Source organism: Catharus ustulatus, chromosome 6 (assembly GCF_009819885.2).
Source record: "Catharus ustulatus isolate bCatUst1 chromosome 6, bCatUst1.pri.v2, whole genome shotgun sequence".
Classification (NCBI taxonomy): Eukaryota; Metazoa; Chordata; class Aves; order Passeriformes; family Turdidae; genus Catharus; species Catharus ustulatus.
The window spans coordinates 15,824,443-15,840,154 of record NC_046226.1 but is presented as its reverse complement, the minus strand read 5'-3'; the positions used below and the strand labels follow the sequence as shown (position 1 = coordinate 15,840,154).

The window sequence follows — 15,712 nt, the reverse complement described above, 5'->3', positions numbered from 1 at the left end:
CCAGTGTTGGCAGGAGCATCTTATTTAATCTTTTAGGGGCAGTTTTTTGTATAAAATAAGTTATCTTTAGTTCCTGAGGACAAACAGAAAAGGAAACAGAAGTGATTTCTATAGCAAGGGCTTCTATTGACATAGTCAGCTAAGGAACCAACTGTTTTAATTATACACAGTTATAGGACTCTGTACCTGAATAAGAAGGTTGCTTCAGATTCAAAAAATGAGGCCAAAACTAGCATCTCTAGCCAAAGACAGTTATGTCCTCGGGCAAAGATTTTTGAAGAAAGACCAGTAATACAAAAGCACATTGATGGGAATTGTTCCTAACTGAGTTGTTCTTGAAATTCACCCTTTGAGAATTAATGTGTCACTGGCATCCTTATATCTTGATTCTCCTCTCCTTCCCCCCAAAGAATCTTTACCTTCCTAGATCGAGTTGTGGACGTGTCTTTGCAGTCTGAACAGTAACAATATCCTTTGCAGGCTTTGAAAACCAGGGCTGTCCTACCTCCTAGGCCTAAGTCTGTTAAAACTGGTTTTACATGGCCATTACTTCCGCTGCAGTTTGAAGTTGCTCCTCTCTCTGTGAATAGCCTGACTGTCTCATGGAGACACTCTTGGACAAGATGGAATCTTTGCCTTTGAATGCTAATTCCCTGTAGCCTCTCCACCCTTGTATATGGAAGAAAGTTGTCTTTCTGGTTTAGGAGTGATAATTAAACAGAATGAAGAAAGGGACAAAAAGCCACTTGAAAACTTCTGCTTGATCTCCTGAATACATCTGTCTGAGATTTTTTGCTGCTGCCTGATACTTTTACACAAGCAGAAAGTACCAGATGTTCACATCCTTGTAATTATTTGAATGGACAATTGATGATGCAGATATTCTTATGTAAATTATTCTATTTAGCTTCTTTTACATTCAAATAAATATTTCTGCATGTTCTCTTTGCAAACATTATCCTATGAGGGGTTAATGTTAAAATATAAAAATAACAGGCTTTGGATATGTCCCTGTAACTTGGTAGCAGTTGTTCCAGCAGCAGTTTTGTTTATTCCATGTTGTGTGGCTGTGGGTTCTGAGAATGTATGCAATTCTCATGTACAGAGTAGCTGAGTGATTCCTTGTCAGTTGTATCAATTCAGAGCAGAACCAAGGGTAATCTTTATTGAACTCATTAACTGAAACGTCTTGCCTATCTATCCCTTCATTATATATTACCTTTCCTGACAGACTACCCATAGGTACACATTCTTAGTCATTGCATAATTCCAAAATTGCAGTTGCTTTGTTTACAGAAACACGTTGCATTGTGAGTTTAGCCTCAGTGTCTCTATGCAATGCCTACTTTCAAGTTATTCTACTTGTTCTTGAATTTACTATAAGAAAGTCAGATTTAGGCAGTGTGTAAGCAGGGATAGATGAACTGGAATGAATGGAATTGCATCATTTTAGGTGTGTGTGAGTCCAAGATGAGTATAGTAACAGAGGTTTGTTATAGGACTTCAGACTTTTTTTTAAACTGACAATGTTTGTAAGATTATATAAATGAAGGTGACCCACTTTGCTAAGTCAATATAATGCATAGTGGTAAAGAAAGGCTGCAGTCTCAAAGAGCTTAGTCTTACATTCTTTCTAATCAGGAAAAAAGTAATTTATGCAATCTTCTTGTCCTTATCCATTTTTCAAGAATCATCCAGTTTAAGAGAATGCTTCTAGCTTTGGAAATAGAACAATACAACATTTTTTCCTAGGGCATTTTTCTCATAAGTTTTTAGAGTTAAGTCTCCTGTTTGATTGCTGAGTGAAAAAAAAAAGAATTTTTTTTTTTCTTTCCCCAGTCTATCTTAAATCAGAATTATATAATTAGTTTTTAGGTTTCTTAAATGGCAAAGCAATGTAAATTTAAATAAAATTACATAAGCTTCCACAGGGTTTTATGTGACTGTCCAAGAGAAAAGATATAAACAGAAAATCGTGGAGGACTTGGGGTGTTTTTTGTTTATTGGAGTAGCTTTGGGCCCAAATTGTCAATTATCCTTTGTGTAAAAAATCCACATTTTTTGAAGTTAAACCAGTAAATTAATTTGGCTAGGTATCAATCAGCTTCTCCCTCTCCCCACCCTTGCTGCCTCCCCATGGCTATTGCTGAACAAAGAACAACATTAAGCACTGGAGCCACCAGTTTATGCTATGATTAAAGGTTGTTCAAAGCTACTTTTTAATTCCAAAGCATTTCTCTTTACCTGGAGTAGACCAGGAAAGTTGGATCCAAGGTGGATCAAAGCATTTGGTAACACAATTGATATTAACAGAGCTGCACAGCCAAAGTGATGTTGTACTCAATAATACCATTGCATTTTTCTTGCAGTAGTTTATGCCTACAAAATGGGATGATTTACTGTTTGTGCTGCATGAGAAGTGCAGCTGACCAGCTTGTGGTCAAATGTTCTAAAGCAGTATATACTGGCTTTTTTTCCCCTGCTCCTTAGTGAAATTGCTTGGTAACTTCTCTTACCAAGAGTGTGTTGAGAAGGCTCAACTAGGGACAGAAAGAAAATGCTTTAAACATGCTAATTGTATTTTGTTGTAAGGAGGGGTTGATTGCATTATTTCTGGCAGAATAAACATATGTAAAAGAGAAATGTGAACGACATCTACTTTAATGCACTTTTTTACATGATAATATTGCTTACATTGTTGGGCAGGCTTGGAGATAAAAATCCTGTCTTTAAAGGGAGAAACAGAGAAGATGCCATTTTCACTGCTGAAATTGTAACTGAGCTTTTTGAGGGGGAGGATTTATGTCCATATTAAATAGCAAAACATGAGTCATTGCCTGATTGCTGCTCGCACCAAAATTCTTCTGTTATAAACAGCTAATCTCTTTTATGTAATTTCATTTCAAACTCAGGATTAGGACATCTTTTTCTCTTCCATTTTGGGAACTTGAAGTTAGTTAGAGTATAGTTATTTAGATTCAGGACAAAATTTAATTCTCTTTTTTGTTTTTTCCAACTGCAGCAATTGATAGTCAGTAAATGAATGGAGAAAAAGAATGATAGCTACTTAAAATTAACTTACTTCTTTACTACAGGTTTTAGCCCAAGACTATGTCTATTTCTTCTTGTTTTTATCACCTCAGCTGTAAAGCCAGCTTAGGTGTATTTTAAGGGTTACTTGCAGATTCTTTTGAACCCTGCATGCTTGTTGTATTGCAAGAAAATACTTGCACCATGAGTTTGTAGTAAATCATTAGATGCATACTGATATGTAAAAATCAACTCTTATTGTGGATAAATACACTTATGCTTTGATCTCTTAAACTGTCCCACCTATTTGAGTATGACGTATTTAGAGGGTAGATAGATCAATAAAATAAATATACAGATCTTTGTATCTTTCGTATTTATTTCAGATTCTGAGGGCATTAAGTAAAAACTTCTTCAGTGTCACATCTTACTTCCTTATTAAATGAAGAAGTTGGTTTTGGTCTTTTTAAAGAAGACCATTGGAACATGGCAGCTTTTGGATCTACTGGGTATAATGTCCCACACCTGTAAAACCTGTGAGCTGAAAAAGATTCTAACTAGAGTTTAGTACTTGATATGTCCTTTGAGATGTTCATGACTCACTTTACCTGCTTTTTGTTAAATGATGTATTTTTCCCTAAACGTTATTCATTCGCCTTTCTTACTTTCATTTTCTTTGCCGTCACTGCTGTGACTGAGAGTTTGCCTTAAGCTCATTATTTTTGGGGGACTGCACACCGAATACCAACTGAGATGGTTTGTGGGACATCTGTAAAGACTGTGTTGGCCTAATGGAAGTTGTGTAGAACTTACTAGAATAACATTGATAGCTTAAGCACTGTGGGCTGTGTTTGTGGTAAATTCTGCCAGTCCATATCCATTTGCATGGATGCCTCATCAGAAAACTAATAAATGTATTGTAGATGGAAATAATATATTGTGTTAATATTATGAGCTTAGACTAAAAATTCATTGTCCCAAACCTTTTAGTGATCAGTTAATAAAGTTCTTTTTCAGTAACAAACAAACCATCGGGAGAAGGACAGGGGAATGGCATGCAAATAGCCATGGATAACAGTGGATGCTTTTTAACATAATTTTTGTTTTTCTGTGTTACTTTTTATTCCATAGAATGATACTGATATTTACTGATAGTAAATAGATAAGCCAGAAATTCTGGCGGTTAGCACTGAATATATGTGAAGGATCTATGCTACTGAGCACATTTGACATGCATTCAAAGGAAAGAGGTATTAATTTCTTCAGGGATGATTCTGGACTGATTTTGTAAATGTGGGTGAAATTACTGGTAAATACTTTTGTTTATACTTTCCGTTGCAGAACATCAAACTCCCTCTCAGATAACTGTACCACTAGATATAAGTTAATATGACTATGTGAGGAAAAAAATAGTGTAACAAAAGGCTATTTAAGATTATTGTAGTGATTTTGGAGATAGGGAATGTTACTAGGACTACAGTTACCTAAATGTAATTTGTAGTATCATGGATTAATGCCAGACAGCTGCCAAGCCCCACGCAGCCACTCACTCTTTGGGGGAGAATCAGAAGGGTAAAAGCTGGAAAACCTGTGGGCTGAGATAAAAACAATTTAATCGGGAAAGCAAAAGCCACACACGCAGGCAAAGCAAAGCAAATTCAGTGCTTCCCACAGGCAAGCAGGTGTTCAGCCATCTCCAGGAGAGCATGGCCCTGTTGGGAAGTGAAACACTGTCATTCTAAATGTTCCCCCTTTCTCCTTCTCCCCCCTTTATACACTGAGCATGATTCCGTATGGTCTGGAATATCCCTTTGGACAGTTTGGGTCACCTGTCCTGGTTGTGTCTTCCCCCAATCTCCCATGCACCCCCAGTTTCCTCCCTAGCATAGAGCAGAAAAGGCTTTGGCCCTGTGTAAACCTTGCTCAGCAGTAACAAAAACATCTCTTTATTATCAACCCTGTCTTCAGCACAAATTCAAAACACAGCCCTGTACCAGCCATTGGATGGAGAGAAAATTAACTCTACCGCAGCTCAAACCAGCACAGGTAGGCAGGTGGATTCTGATGGAGTGCTGATAATGATTTTATAAAGAATGCAGATTAATTATCTGTATATGTAATCTCATTTTTATCTACTGTTTGAAATTATTCTGTCAGAGAGGTGGAAATTTGAAAGACTTGTGTCGCCACTTCTATTTATTTATTATGTTAATTGTATTCCTTGGTTTGGTTGTCTACTCCAACATGGAACAAATCTTGTTTGTTTGAGAGACATGACTCTAGCTCTTCTATTTAATTAAGTAACTGAATTTTATCCTACTTCACAAAGTTAACATAAAGCAAGTAAAACACTTTTTTGTTTGACAGAACATGAATCAGGAACAGCTTGAAATTGAAGAAGTTTTTAGTGATTTGTGTATTTACCTCAGAAAGCTGCCTTGGGTCTATGGTTGCTTTTGCTGTGTGAGAAAGCAGCACTAGAGTCAACTGTTTGACTGTATTGCTCATGCATGGAACTGCATCAGTCTGAAGTAGCTGTCCAATATACTTGAAAATATGAGTATTACTGCTATGTATACTCCTTGAATAATGAATAGAATGTGAACCAGCAAAGCTTTCCAGTTCTAACTTGTCTAAAACCTGTCTCCTATAAGGAGTAAATTCACTGTTTTGTGTTCATTTTCTAATTTTTTTTTTTGAGTCATCAGGCCCTTTGAGTATAACAGCAATTTGATAGAAATTTAATATGAACTGTTGGAAGTCATTCTGAGCCTGCAGTTAGATTTCCTTGGCTGAGAATAAAGCTGCTTCTACAGCTAAAACTTCAAATTGTTTATAGAATTTCAGATATATTTTTCAGTGCTCACAATTTTGCTCCTATATTTTTCAATTTAGAACATAAACTTAGCTTGTATTATTAGATATGATGCTTATCTACTTAAAATATCTAGATATTTATATAAAATATACTAGAGGTATCTAGTTATGGTTGTCTTGCATGTGGGGGAAATGCTGTGATCAAAAGCTTCAAACCCTCTCTTGACCCTTTTTTATTTTTATTTTCATGTGGCTTTTCCTTCAGTCGCTGTACTAATACCCTGAACTTTCATTCTGTAGTCAACTTTATTTATAGTGTCTCTATGGGTCTTTTATATTTGCATTTTCTTTTGATCCAGTTTCTGTGATTCTGAAAAGGTCTGGTGAACTCATTTACAAAGTATAATTTGCTTACCATTTGTCTGTGTTTTGCTGTTAGTAAGATTTTGTTACAGGGATTATGAGCCTGTTCTAAAAGGTTTGATTTTTTTTAATGATTGGTAAGAAGTTCTACTTGTACTTTAATTCTTAAAAGGCTAAGTTTATTCCGGCTTTTACCATGGCCTTCAACTCTTGCACATGCAAAAGAGGCTTTTTTATGAAGCCAGGCAGATATAGTCAGAAAGATCAGTTAACAGTTGGTTTCCTAACCTTTAATGTGCTTTTCTTAATAGCATGCAGAGGAATTGGAAGTGGATTTAGCATAGAATAATTTGTTTTTAGATGATTGAGGAGACTCATAGCAAGGGTTGAGGTAAAGTGACAGCTTCTGTTAGAGCTGTCAATAAATCTTGAAAAAATAAACAATTTTTTAGACCTGTGAGTCAGTTTAGAAAGGAGAGGTTGAAATGTACAGCTACAGCTTTCTTTTTTTTAGAAATTTTCATCAGCTTCTATGACTATTAGATTAGAATTGCTATGAAAAGAAGAGTATGAAATTGATACAAGATGGAAGATACTATAGTCAGAAAGACTGAGAAGGCATGATAGAAACCCACAGTAATAAAGTGGGAGCCTTGGGATCTGTTGTTTATAAGGCTCCACAGAGGTAAGACACACAGTCTAAGTAGATTTTAATACTTATTAGGTCATTTAAAGTTTTCCTCTCTGTGTGCATGAAATATACTGATAGAAAAAAAAAAGATTGGAAAATGAGAAGATATCCTGTGTCTAAATTAGACTATGAGAGAAATTTAGGTCAACAGAAGTAATTTACCCTTCTAGAATTCAGTTAGCATCTGTGATTTTTTTTTTTCACTTTCAATGTAGAAAGATTACAAGCCTTGTACTTTTTCAGGAGACTTCTTATAGCACATAATGCATGCTGTGAAAATGACAAATCTTGTCAAATGTGAAAATTATAAATTCTGGGTTAGTGAATGAAGACTGGGAGACTGAAAGATAATACCAGCTCCTAGCTCAATCTGCTAAATCACCTGGGAATGGGAAATGGCATTATCTTGATCTTGAAGTAAAAAGACTGGCTTTACTTTTCACATTCAGACTCAAAATAAAAAGTATCAAAATGAATTCTACTCAGAAGCCATGTGAAATGCAATATGTGTTATAAGCCCTGTAAGGAAGAGGAAACATATATCTTCTAGGGGATTGTAATGTTGATATTGAGGTAATATGTGAGAGGAAAAATGCATTCCTTTGAGGCACTTCTTACATTCTTGAAACTTTTCTTAAAATTCAAGTGAGAAAACCTCAATTTTACTCATAATAATTGATGTATATACTGATAGAAACTGATGATATTAGGAAGAAAGAAATTAGTGTGTCATTATAATGTATTTGTTTTGGCTCAGAAGCAGACGCATTTATGCCAAACTGGGGCAGTTAGCCACGGTGTGAAAGAAAAGCCTCTGCACAAACAGAGCTTCAGTGAGAGCTTGGGTAAACATTGTCCCTCAATCTTCTTTCCATACTGTGTTCTGCTCCTGCCATCGTGTTTTGTAGGCTAGTGTGAGTGAAGGAGGGAGAATTGTAAATCTATCTTCTTTTTTTCTAAATCCTTTGTGGTAGTATTGTCTTGCAGTACTAATCCAGTGACTAATCTTCACTCTTCCTGTTGCAGATGGAGTTGTAGTCATTCCATTTCCAGATAGCAATGTTTCTAATTGATTACCCAGGGACTTTTAACATTTTCTTTGTTCTTACCTTGTAGAATCTGTTTTAAAAAATGCTTTAAAAATTAATGTAAGAAATCTTGTTGTCTTCCTTGAGCTTCCTTCAAACTTCAGAAAGTTTGTAAAATTGGCATCATATGCTCTGAACATAGTTATGCTGTAGCTGTGGGAAGGGACCTCTGGAGATCATCTGGTCCACCTCCCTGCTCAAAAGTGGTGTCAGTATATTCAGAGACTTTTCCTGAACTCAGAATTTTGAATCCTGTGGATGGAGACTGCACCATCTGTGTGGGCAACTCATTCCAATATTTGAACACTCTGACATAGAAGAATTTGTGTTTTTATAAGGTTTAAGTGGAATTTCCTGTGTATTGGATTTGTTCCTGTTGTTTTGCATCCTATCACTGAGCGCCACTTGGAAGAATCTGCCTCTGTCTTCTTTCCTGTCTCACATCCGAGTTTATACATGTCAAATAAGACCCACCAGCTTTCTCCTCTCAAGTTTAAAAATCCCTGTTATCTAAGCTTCTGCACACATATTGTGATGAACTTGCTGCCTGTCTGTGAGATTCTTGTGTTGAATAGAGAAGAGTAATCATGTTCCTTGAGCTGCTGGTGATGCTGGAGTGCAGCCCAGGATGTTGTCAGCTACTTTTCCTGCAAGAATGCATTGTTGGCTCCGGGTCAGTTTTGTGTCCACAGGGACCTCCAGGTCCTTTCCTGCCAAGCTGTTTCCCAGTTGGCTGGCCCCCAGCCTCTACTGGTGCATGGGGCTGTTGTGCCACAGTTACAGAACCAGCCTTTCCTGCTGCTGATCTTCATAAGATCACAGCTGGTTTGTTGCTCCAGCTTGTTGAGTCACCAGAATATTCTGATCTGTCAACACCTCCTCCTGGTTTTGTGTCATCTGCATACTGAGGGTGCACTCTGTCCCATCACCCAGGCCATTAATGAAAACTTTATTGCCCTCAGTAAGGTAAACCATGAGGTAAGCCACCTGTGGCTGGCTTCCTTGTCACTAATCACATCCCTTTAGGTTCACTCAGTTTTCAGTCCACATCCCTTTCCATTTGTCCAGCTTGTACTTCATCAGTTTATCCATGGGGATATGATGGGAAACAATGTCACCAGCCTTGCTAAAATAAGTTAAACAACTTCCACCATCTCAGCCAGTTATCATGTTGTCAGCTTGGCTGGTCAGGATTGATTTCCCCTTCACAAATCCAGGCTGACTGCTCGCAGGCACGTTTTTGTCCTTCATGTGTTTGTGAATGGTTTCTAGGAGGATTTGCTTCAGTCTCATGACATCATTAATATTATGTGGCCTTCATTTTATGATAGTAGAAGAAACAAGTAAAAGCAAATGCAGGGGTTAGAGGGAGAAGGCTTAGTGCTGTGCTTATGATTGAGAAGTGTTTGAAAAGTGCTTTGCAGTGGGTCTTGCAGTTAGACCAGGTCTGGTGCCACTGGTCAGCACCATGCAGCTGCTGTCACAGAGGAAGGAAGTATTAGGATGGCAGTGTTGGGGCCCAAGAACTTCCCTCCCTGCATGGGATTCCCAGCATTGCTAAGTCACTGGGATCTCCTGTAGGAGGAACTCAGAAGATGAGTCCTAAAGTTTTATATTTAAATGGTATGTGGATTTTGCTAGCACAAAAGTGGCTGAGCTAAATTGCTTCTAAGTATAGGGTTCTGTTGTGTTCTTCTGTAGTTAACACTGTTAATAAAGGAATAATGCCTTCATAACACTGAGCTTACTGTGACTCTGAAGAAAAGATCTAGCATTTAATTTGTTTATTAGTGCAAAAATGTGTACATCTGAGCATTTAGCAATAATTCTCTAGAATTCTGAAGTCTTCAATGTTTAAAAAAAAAATCTATGATGCAGCTCATTTAGTAGAAATAGAATAAAAATCTGCAGTTGGAAAATTACAGATTGTGGAGGTGTTGAAATGCCTCCTGCTTCATATTCTTAGATGGCTATAAGCCAGATACTAAGAATTTCTGGTTTGAAGGGAAATGCTTCCTTTTTTAATATATTTTCATATATAATATATTTTGTTTGCATTTTTTTAGCAGTTAGGGTTTCTTCAATCTTGATACAAAATGAATAAAATTTCAATTAAATAGCTTCTCCAGGTTGCCTTGGCTTTTTGCATTACTGCTGGATAACACAAAGATATGCATGCCAAAGGAAAAGGATGTGATGATGTTTAGTTTTAATTTTGGCATCCAGACCCTCTTGCTTAATGATTCTATTCTAGGAGTTGATCTACTTGAGTAATTTTTCTTTCCACCTCATACTTTTTTTCATTGCTGCCTACCATTTCCTTCCATCCTGCTTTTTTTCTGTTTCCTTTTTCAATTGTGGGATACCATTGAGAGAGATAGAATGAGGAGAAAGGTAAAAGATCTGTAACTTATCCAAGCTTTTGCATATTTTTTTAATCATGTTTGTGTGCATATGACTATATATCTGACTGCTTTCCCTACTAAAAGGACATAATGGTAGATTTCTGTTAAAATCTTGTACATTGCATGCTGTTTTCATGTATATCTTCTATTTGCCCCCTTCCTATGGTTTATCTCTTTTATTGCTGTAAGGTGGAAGATTCCACAGTGAAACCACTGCCTTGATCATCTGCTTTGAAAAGATCTTTCATAAGTTTCACATTTTTATGCAAAACAAAACTAAAAATCAAAACATTCCTTGTAGGAATGATACATAATAGCTTGATAGTTTGATATTTTTAAATGTGGTCTTCTACCATGTATTATAAAAAAAATCATGCCTCTTTGCTTGCATGAAAGACCTGAGTAGTGTAGGTTTATTTTTTTGGCTTTGCTTTGTTTTTTAATGAAAACCATGAGCTTGTAATCATCTTAGTGAGTAATGTCTTGTATGTTTATGTTTTTGTAAGTTCTGGTCAGGATATCCAAGGAACAAGTGTGGTGGCAAATCTTCCAGTCCTTATGCGACAGAATCCTGCAGAAACACTTCGTCGAGTTTTGCCAAAAATCAGAGTAAGTTTTGTCTATTGAGGTTTGAATGTTACTTTTTCTCCCAGTTTAAGAACTTTACCAAAGGGAAAAAAAAAATCCCACTTTTAATGCAAGCTCGGTCTCTAGGAGATGTATGTCCAATTGGTCTTCTGCATTAATTCACTGATCTTACAAAGTATTACAGGTATTATAGTTTTTAAAAATTGTTACAACAGGAAAAAAAAGGCAGAATTAATACGGCTTAAATGTTCTAAAGATTTACCAGTGTTTTGACAGCTTTTTGAGAATTTTTTTTTGAGGAAGTCATATCCAGTCATGATGGTTGATTCTGATGTTCTCAATCTCCTTTCATCCAAACATGAAGATCTTCATGGTGCTGTCCACAAGAGTAGAGTTTGCTTTTAGCTGTCTAAAAGGGAGCTTCTAAAAAGATGAGGACAAACTTTTTGGCAGTACCTTTTGAGATACGAGAAGAGGCAGTGGTGTTAACCTAAAGAAGGATAGATTCAGACTAGATATAAGAAAGACATTTTTTAACATGGGGATGGTGAAACACTGCAACAGATTGCCCAGAAGAGTTATGGATGCCCCATCCCTGGAGATGTTCAAGGTCAGACTGGATGGGACTCTGAGCAGCCTGGGCTATTGGAAGGTGTCCCTGCTCATTGCTGTAGAGGTGGACTAGCTGACTTTTAAAGGTCCCTTCCAACCCAAACCATTCTATGATTCTGTGATTGTGGAGAAGATACCTGTCTCTGTATTTCCACTCTGTCCCACATATGAACCCCTCCCCAGAAGAAACGTACAACTTCATTTAAGGTGTGGTTTAAGGAGCAGCCTTGGCCAAATAAAAACAAACTAAATCACAAATGCAAATGCAAAACTTAATAATGCTAAAGCCCCCTAGGACGCCTGCAGAAGAAGAGGCTTGGGCCTTATCAATGTGTACAAGTACCTGACAAAGGAAAGACACAGACAGGTTCTTTGCAGTGGTACCCAGTGACAGAGCTGAAGTTGTTGCAGTGCACACAAACAGAAACACAGGAGGTTTCTGCTGAACATCAGCAGTCACTTTTTCACTGTGAGGGTGGCTGAGCAGTGGCACAGGTTGCTTAGAGGTGTTATTGTCTTCCTCCTTGGAGGTATTCAAAAGCAGCCTGGGCATGTCTTAGCTGTAACTGGCCCTGCTTGAGCAGGGGGATTGGACAAAGTGCCTTCCAGAGGACCCTTCCAACCTCAAGCATTCTGTGCATATCAGACATCGCCTCTCAAATACATGTTGCCTCCTGAAACATCTGTGATCTCAGGAGACAGCTATTTCTTGAGGGGAGCTGTTCTAACTTTTGTCTGATTATTTAGATTCAACAAATGGTCAAGAAGTAGCTCCCCTCAGCACTAAGGACTGGTATAGACTGGCAGATTGTTTAGAAAACATTAAAGTGCTTCTAGTTGCATTCTGTGCTACAAGATGCAGGAAAATAGGCATTTTGCTTAAATATGTGTGAGTTTAAAAGTGCTTTGAGAAGAATGACTTGAAGGTGCAAATTGGTAACCCTTCAACTTGCACCAAATATCTGCAGTTGCAGCCACATTATTCTGACATACGTAATGCAGTCTTTCTAAACCAACCTACTGACTTCAAGAAAAGCTGGCTTATTTTTTTATGCTTGCCATACTGAATCCATTTTTGCCTCTGGTTTTCTACTTAGAGAGCAGAATTCTTCCTGAAATTAAGGAGGAATAAGAAACTGGGAATTTTCTACCCTTATTTTTTAGGCTGTAGAGAAGTGCTGGTCTTGGCCTGTGTTCAATAAAAAGTCTAGTATGGGAATACAGTTTTTGATTCTAGTTTTAAGGTTTTTTTATATAGTGATGAAGAAAATATTTGAAAGTATGATCATTTGCATGAATGGGGCCTAGAGCCTGGAAAGTATTTGTATAGTGGGAGCTGGATCTCAGTGTGATCTTTGATCAGGCTGTACTTAGTTACTTTGTAGAAGTATCTTCCTGTATAATATTAAAGACATTCAACTGAAAACACTGTGAAAAAAGAAGCATGAGGAATTGACGAAAGAAATATTTGAAACGAGGCAGACAACTTTAATAATAAATGCAATCAATCTTTGAGCAAATTACTGAGAAAAGTAGTGTGGTTTTCATCTTACAGTGTCATTTAAACCCAAACTGGATGCCTTCCTAGATGATAAATTAAATGAAACCTAAGTTAATGGGCTCCAGACAGTGGTAAAAAAGTAAAATATAATGAGGTCAGTCTGAATCAAAGAGTTCCTTTCAAGTTTAAGCTTTATAAACTGAAACTTTGTGAAATGTATATGAATTAAGTTCCTTTCTGTGACAATGCTGTTATAAAGCCAGTTTTTCAATGGTGTCCTGTTATCTAATGTTATTTATCTGTGATAGAAATGATGTTGTAGCCACCTGCACTGCACTTTTAACTGCAAATCAGTATTTGACATCATTAACTGTTAACTATTAACTGTCTATTTTTTTTCTTAACCTTGTTTTTATTGAAGGAATCATCCTGACCATTAAATGCAAACTTTTATAGTCTGTAAAGGCAGAATTGAACTCGACTGTGATTAGAGTCTTGCAAATGTAATCTGCCATTGCAGGGAAATAAACTGATTTAAATTACTACACTTGGTTTTACTTCTTTAGGTTGGGAGTAATCATTTGTGAAATCAAATTGGCACATGAAAAGTGAATTGTCTAGTAGTTTCAGAGGGCTGTTTATTTGAAACTATTGTCACCATATAATTGCATAAGGAAACCAGTGTACTTACTTAGCATACTTGCAGACACCCAAAGCAAAATTAATGTTTTTATTGGAGCTGAGGGTAAAGCAGGTGAAGAAATAAATGAATGCAAGGAGTGTTCAGTCTGATAACGTTGCAAATTTGTATTTAATTTGTGAAAAATTGATAAACCTGGTTACTTCTAGAAATATAGAAATGGGTGTATGCAAATTGCTTATCATTCTGTGAAATCTGATTAAATTAAAATTGCATCAAAAGACACTGTATATTTAACACAAGTGTTTTAGGTCTGAGATGGATAAAATCAGTACATCAATAAATGTGACATACATAAGTAATTATTAAATAAAGTGTCAGTATTTTGGTTATGCTATTTAAACAAACATACAGTATATCATTTAGATGTTGATGTAGGAATGAGATTAGGAAGTTGGTTTTTTTAAATTGCGCTGTTAAAATGAAGTTAGATCCTTGTATGTGTTCTGCACAGAGAACCCCACTCTGGATTTCTGCATGCACCTCCTCATGAACCTTGGAAGTCATTGAAATGCAGATTTAGGGAAAGCTTAGGCATTCTTACAAGCATTTCTCTTTGTACACAAAATGGTTCTTTTCAAATGATGTTAATAGTATTTTTCCTGCTTTCCATCTTTGGGCTCTGCAACCGAAAGTGATGGAGGGAGATTGCAGGTGTCTGTCAGAATGACTAATAAGACATTTTTCCAAATGCTGTGATTGCAGCAAACCATACTTATTCTTGTTGTTGTGTATACATCAAGCTTTATTCAGCATTGTCTGATTAGTTCCAAACTCATTTTCACAGTTACTTATTTTCCTAATATATCAACCTCCTCTTGAAAGCTTTTCTTTTCCTTGGCTGATTTTATAATTTAAGAAAAGGTGGGGTGATTTTCATCCCTCCTTATCCCTAATATTAATTTCAAGGTTCATTCTCATTGTATCCTTGAACTTCTGTAATCTCCATTATTTCTGTGTCTTTTAGTCTTAAATGAAAATTTCTATTATACCAATGCAATTACTAAAATGATTTGATTATGTCTCTACTTGCAGCATTCTTTCATGAGAATTCTGTTGTTGCAGGACAAAATGCGCATTTAAACTACAGGAGAATTTTCTTTTTTCCAATTAATGGAATAAACCAGGCTTTCTAAATTTTAAGTTTTGATGCCTGAGTTTACCTTGTAGACATTAGAATAGTTAAGAACATGCTCATACTCTTAAATTCCATTAAATACGCTTGTCTGAGTAAGATAGACAGGGAGAGCTATTTTAGTCTGGAGGGAAAATTTGTGGAGTATCCATGTATAGAAAAATACATTACTTTCTAAATAAATAAATTTATACTAAGTAAATGTAAGTTATTCAGTTTGGGTTGTATGAAAACAGAAGGAGGAGACCCATACATTTCCAAATGCAGAACTGTACAGTTCTGAGTGTAAACATCAGTGCAGGCGAGTGTGTAAGCAGTCTAGAAATTTATATTTCAATGTCTCCCGAGGTCCATGAGGAGGCACATCCAGAGAATGTGTTCTCACACATGACTATCCAGAGTTATGTGGATCAGTGGAAGAGACTATTTGGAAACTTTGTTTGTTGGTAAGTAACCCTGCTTGTATTGCGTACAAAGTAAATACGTACGGAAAACTGAATTCATAGAATCACAGAAATATTTAGGTTGGAAAAGACCTTTAAGTTCATCAAGTCCAACTGTTAAACTGGCACTGCTCCATAATTTTCTGGTCTGCACTGCTGTGTTAGCATCTACAGTGTGTAGGTAGTGCTCTTGGTTCTCTTGAAGATGGTTTTTTTTGAACAAGTGTAAGCCAGATTCCCTGAAAAGTATGGACAGGTATTCTAATCCCAAAAATATTCAAAATACAAAATTGGTGGGTGTCGTTATTCTTTCTTGGCTGTGGCTGTAAGAGCAAGGGC

The 15,712-nt window shown here is 36.6% G+C and overlaps 1 protein-coding gene across 3 annotated transcripts in view; it reads left to right on the top strand.

Moving 5' to 3' along the window:
- The window catches only part of PPP4R4 (protein phosphatase 4 regulatory subunit 4), a 61,117-nt gene that overhangs the window by 10,233 nt on the left and 35,172 nt on the right, over positions 1-15,712 (top strand). The window contains exons 3-4 of one of the 3 annotated variants that reach the window (XM_033062883.2): positions 10,901-11,003; positions 15,279-15,376. In XM_033062883.2, coding sequence (XP_032918774.1) covers positions 10,901-11,003; positions 15,279-15,376 — 201 coding nt within the window. Of the gene's footprint in view, positions 1-10,900; positions 11,004-15,278; positions 15,377-15,712 lie in introns of those variants that run through there. The other 2 variants (XM_033062881.2, XM_033062882.2) reach the window with 2 other exon arrangements.